General features: G+C 35.3%; 1 protein-coding gene across 1 annotated transcript; it reads left to right on the forward strand.

Moving 5' to 3' along the window:
* The first annotated feature begins 2,327 nt into the window (after window positions 1–2,327).
* Window positions 2,328–3,043, forward strand: LOC107858642 (60S ribosomal protein L26-1). Its single transcript, XM_016703386.2, has one exon. The coding sequence runs from the start codon at window positions 2,419–2,421 to the stop codon at window positions 2,857–2,859; it is 441 nt and encodes a 146-aa protein (XP_016558872.1). The 5' UTR covers window positions 2,328–2,418; the 3' UTR covers window positions 2,860–3,043.
* The last annotated feature ends 2,462 nt before the right edge of the window (window positions 3,044–5,505 follow it).

A 5,505-nucleotide genomic window follows, 5' to 3' on the forward strand; every position in this document is an offset into this window, starting at 1 on the left:
ATCATTTGCTTCCTTTTAATGTGTTTATTATATTTTTGATAGTTTTAGCTCTTGTCGAGGCCGTTCGTGAAGAAAAGGCTCCGTATTGAAGGCTTAGGCTTGGATTTTTGAATTGTCGAGACAGGTTATAGATTGACTTTTTTCAGACTAGGATGGATAGTTAGTTTTTTTATAAAGCATGCTATGAGTTAGAAAATTTACTCGAGAGGATAGTACTTTGAAATTGTTATTATTATTATCGTGTGTCAGTGTGGGGGCCTATTTGCATATTGTTGTTGACTCGAGAGAATATCATTGTGATGATGCCTAAGTGCGGGCTTTTAGTTGACATTGTAGGCCTTATTTGTGCATTAATTGTCATTACAATTGTTATGTTGCCTGGGCAGGTACTTAAATAGCTATTATAGGACTTTTTGAATATTATTTACCTTTATTATGATAATAATACCCTAGAAAGGGATTTTTTTAGATGATTTTAAATGATGTCTACGTGGCTATTCACTTCAGTGGTGCCGAGGAGGGCTCACATTATGCCTGTTATCATATTGGGGAGACTTGAGCTCATTTATACCATTATTGAGTTGATTCATTATCACTATATTGACTTGGTTATGATCACGCATCTTCATATTATTCATTCATATTCATGGAAATTGATATCACTGAGAAATGCTTTATAAAATTCTTGATCATGAACATTAGCCGGAGAGGTGAATGAGAGACTTTATAAAATTCGTAATCTATGATCCGTGAACATCAGCCAAATAGATGAATTGAGATATGAGAAACTATGAATTGTGAACCCCGCATGGGTCCTATCTTGAAGTATTGAGGCTCGGAAGGTATATACAAAAAGTCTTGCAATGACTTACATTCATCGTTATCATATTATTATTACATTGCGTTATATTACATCATTGTATTTTTCTTATGTGTTGTTGTGTAGTTAGTTTTCATAGTTTTATTCTGGGTGTAGTTTCTTTATTGTCTTTATATTTTAGAATTGATAGTGGAGATGAGGTGAGCTGCCGTTTGAAAACTTTTCTATTTACGGGTGACGTGCTCATAGTATATTTTACTAGTATTTATTTTCTACTTTGTTCAGTCGGCCTATGATATTTAATTGAGTACAAGTAGACCGTACTCATAATACGACTCGCGGCAGATGAGTTTGTGCTATCTAAGTTGATATTCGAGGTACGTGTGAGCTCTAAATTTTGGGGCGTGCTTTCGTACCTTTTCGTGTTTTATCTTGTCTTTATTTACTTTAGAGACATGCTTATGTGTTTCAAATTTGGTTATGTATTAGACACTCTTTTCACTTATGACACCAACATTTTGGGATATGATTGTATTTCATTCATACTTATATTATGTACTATATCTTGACTTTGTTTTAGAAGTTTTGTATTTACTTATTTATTTTATTTATCATATTTCTTTTCTTGTGAGTTCTTCGGCTCCAGTCGAGGTAGGTGCCTTCATGACCTCCAACTTTAGGATCGTGACATGTAATCACACAAATATATGTCATAACCCTTAAATACACAAGGATACATGCGATGTATCTGAGATTGAACCACAATTCGTATCGACAATGTATCCGTATTTAAAATGTATTCACCTTAATATTTAATAGGATTTATGTAATATTAAAAAATAGTGGAAGAGGGAGTAATTAGCTGATTTATGTTTTCTCTTAAATTTCCTCATAAATTTGCACAATACTAGAGCCCAAAAGTATGCCCCACACATAAATACACTTTTTGAAGACTTTTTTCAGGTATAAAACATGTATCAGAAGACACACAGATACACGATCCCAGTCGATGTACTCTATTTGTTTAAAAATAATTGACCCTTATTGACTCGACACTCCTTTTAAAAAATATTAATTAGGTATTTATTTTATCAAATTAGTCTTATTAATTATGCTTTAAAAGTATAAATGTGAGTATACACTTTATGAAGTCATTTAATAATTGGGGTAATTTTGAAAGAATATAATAAAATTCTCTTGATTTTATAAATGGAATAACTGAATTGAAGTAAATATTTTTAGCATGAGGGGTAACTATTTTAACCAGAGGAAGTATCTGAAATATATGACATATACATTAACTTTTTGAAACCTATGTTGCGCCCCTGTAATTATGCTCCGAAGCTTCTACATTTTTGTGGTTTGCGCAATTTTGCTAAAGTTGCACACAACACGAGAGCCCAAACGTAAAGCCCCACATATCATAGCATAGGCCCAACATATCAACCTCCGAAATCCGAAAAATCCAACTTTAAAACCCTAGCTTCTCAAGCCCACTATCTCCGATTATAAATAACCCAAAACCCTAACAATTATCTTCTTCAGCGCAGCTGCCATTTGCAGAGAAAGCAGAGGAGAGACAAATCAATCAAGCAAAAATGAAGTACAATCCAAGAGTATCCTCCTCCCGCCGTAAGAACAGGAAGGCACATTTTACAGCGCCTTCAAGCGAGCGCCGCATATTGATGAGCGCACCTTTATCCTCTGAGTTACGTACAAAGTACAACGTAAGATCTATGCCGGTAAGGAAAGACGATGAAGTTCAGGTTGTTCGTGGGACCTACAAAGGCCGTGAAGGGAAAGTCGTTCAAGTTTACCGTAAGAAATGGGTGATACACATTGAGCGTATCACTAGAGAGAAGGTGAATGGTTCTACTGTGAATGTAGGTATTCATCCTTCGAAGGTTGTTGTTACGAAGCTGAGGTTGGATAAAGACAGGAAATCGTTGTTGGATCGTAAGGCGAAGGGACGTGCTGCTGCTGATAAGGATAAGGGTACTAAATTTACTGCTGAGGATATCATGCAGACAGTCGATTGATTTTTCCGTCCTTTTGTTTGGTATTTACTATTTAGTCGCGTAATGAGAATTTTCATATCAGTACGTTTTGGTTTAATTAGTATTTTGTGGAGACATTGAATTTTGTTCAAGTTTTTGTTTTTGGGTTAAAGCATTAATGATGATACTTTGGAATGCTAAATTTTGAAGTTAAATTGTTATGTTAGATGCGTTTTTCGACTGATGCTGCTGGTAACTATGGCTTTGCTTGTGTGCTGTACATGATGTTGTTTGGCATTCATGAATGAGGCTGTTAAGCTATATGCTTCACTTTGGTGCTTAGTTATGTGTTTAACTGAAGAAGCCTATGGTTTGTGTTAGATACGTTATTCACACAGTGTATGTATGGGGGATTCCATATCCTTTTGGAGTGGCATTCTGAGTCATTGACCCTATAGGTTATAGTCCATGACTACCCTCGACGTGAGGTTATAGAGAATTCACATAGTTTGAGTATGGAGGATTTGATATCCTTTTTAAGTGGCTTTCTGAATTATTGACCGTATAGGTAATTATATTTACACGACTGCCCTCGACATGAGATTATAGAGGATTCACATATCATAAGTATGGAGGATTTTGTATCCTTTTGAAGTGGCTTTCTGGATCATTGACCCTGTGTTATAATACATGGCTAACCTCGACATGAACTCGTATCATTAATTTTCAGAACCATCTATGGGTCAAGCTTTAGTGAAATTAAGTTGGGAAAATTGGTTGCAAGCATCATCATCTTTATTATACACTTTCCATTGCGTAGAATTTCTGGTTGAAATTACACTGTTTATTTTGGTGAGGCTTCTGATTTTCCTGTTCACTCACCTAGTGTTTATTTTCTCTTGAGCCCTCAACTGTGTTCTGTTTGAATAATAGGCATATTACTGATGAATGGTTGTTGGCAGTGGTAAGAGGGAAGGAGCACAAGAAAGGCGTGTAAATTAGAGGGACTAGTACATCCTGGATTAACAGCAAGAATTTCCCATGTTTTATTTTTCTGATTCTACGAAACATCACCAGTCATCCCTTTTTTTTGGTTCTTTTGTTGTTGAGTAAGCCTTTGTTCTAATCAACGTACGTATCAGAGGAGTGAGAACAGTCTAGGAGTCAAGCTTTAGTGAAATTGTGTTAGGAAAATTGGTTGCAGGCATCGTCGACATTTTTATTTATACACTTTCCATTGCACAGATTTCCTGGTTGAAATTAAGCTGTTTATTTCTATGAGGCTTCTCATTTTCTGTCACTTAACCTAGTGTCTTTTTTTTTTCCTTTTTGAGCCACCGGCCATGTTTTGTTTGAAGAATAGGCATATTGTTGTTGGTGAATGTTTTTTGGGAGTGGTAGGAGGGAAGGAGCACAGGAAAGAAGTGCAAGTTAGAGGGACTAGTATTGTATCCTCTTCCTTCATACTTTACATCACATATCAGCAGGCAGTAGCAACAATTTCTCTTTTTCTCTCCTGTTTGTATGTATCAGTTAGTCGCCCTCTTTTTGTCTTTCTTCAAGTGTTGATTAATCCTTAGTTCTAATGGACCTACATATAGGAGTGAGCGAGCTAGGTTGTCGATGAAGCTACTCTATTTTTTTATTTTTTGGAGATAAGTAGCTTTAATAAGCTACTCTAGTTTTTGGGATCAAGTTAGTTTAGTTTCTCTTGGAAAATTATGATTGAGTTAGTCCTATATAGTTAGCTTGGGTTTACGTTAAGTTAATCATTCCTTAGCTACTTGGAAATAGTTTCTTTGTCAGTATGGCATACTTCTAAAGTTTCCTGTTTATTATCCTGTAGCTGTATTCGTTATCTTAATACTATACAGATTTATGCATTTTGTTGCAGTCTCTTAGCTTAGAGGTAGTGTGTTTACTGCTAATAGATTTTTGCATTAGTTGGACTTGTATGCGTTTTTTGAGAGGCTAACGGTGTTGGCGATGTCGATGTATTATATATTGTTCCTCTGAGAGCAGTGATCAGGTACGTAGATTGGGGAATATAGTGAGATTTGATTCTTTAGATGCTGCTTTTTGAGTGCTATACCACAATGTAATTTTCAATCTTGATCTTTTGTTTGCTTAGTGCTTGTTTAGTCCCCCTGGTTATGAAATGTCTCGGTTACTATGTACCCTCCGTTCCAGAGTAGTCACATTTCACTTTTCGAGAGTTGATTAATTTTCAATGCAAAATTAGATTAGATTGGTTCTATTTTTAAAAAATAAATTTTGGATATTCAAAAATTATGTGTAAGGTATTTGAGCTGTAATTTCTCATATCAGCATGATGAAAAAATACATCTTAAAAATGTTGGTCCAAGTTCATATTGTTGACTTTCAAAAAGGAAATTGTGACATGTAAAAAGGAACGAAGGGAGTAACAAATTGAAAGCTTACAGAACTAATCTTAAAAAGTACAGGATGGACAAGAGCTTGCCATGCCTCTCGTCAGCTATCTGTCGTTGTTCTTTGCCATATATTTGGGGCATATTCTTGTGTCTAAACCGTTGAATGAAATGTTTGTTTTGTTGAAGCGTACATGAAACTGTAAATTGCTCATTTTTTCTTTCCTTTCCGTGTCTTTCCAACAAGATATGGTTGTGCGCCCTTTGCACTTTTATCCTTGTATTAATTTTTCTCAGT

Source organism: Capsicum annuum, chromosome 2 (assembly GCF_002878395.1).
Source record: "Capsicum annuum cultivar UCD-10X-F1 chromosome 2, UCD10Xv1.1, whole genome shotgun sequence".
Taxonomy (NCBI): domain Eukaryota; kingdom Viridiplantae; phylum Streptophyta; class Magnoliopsida; order Solanales; family Solanaceae; genus Capsicum; species Capsicum annuum.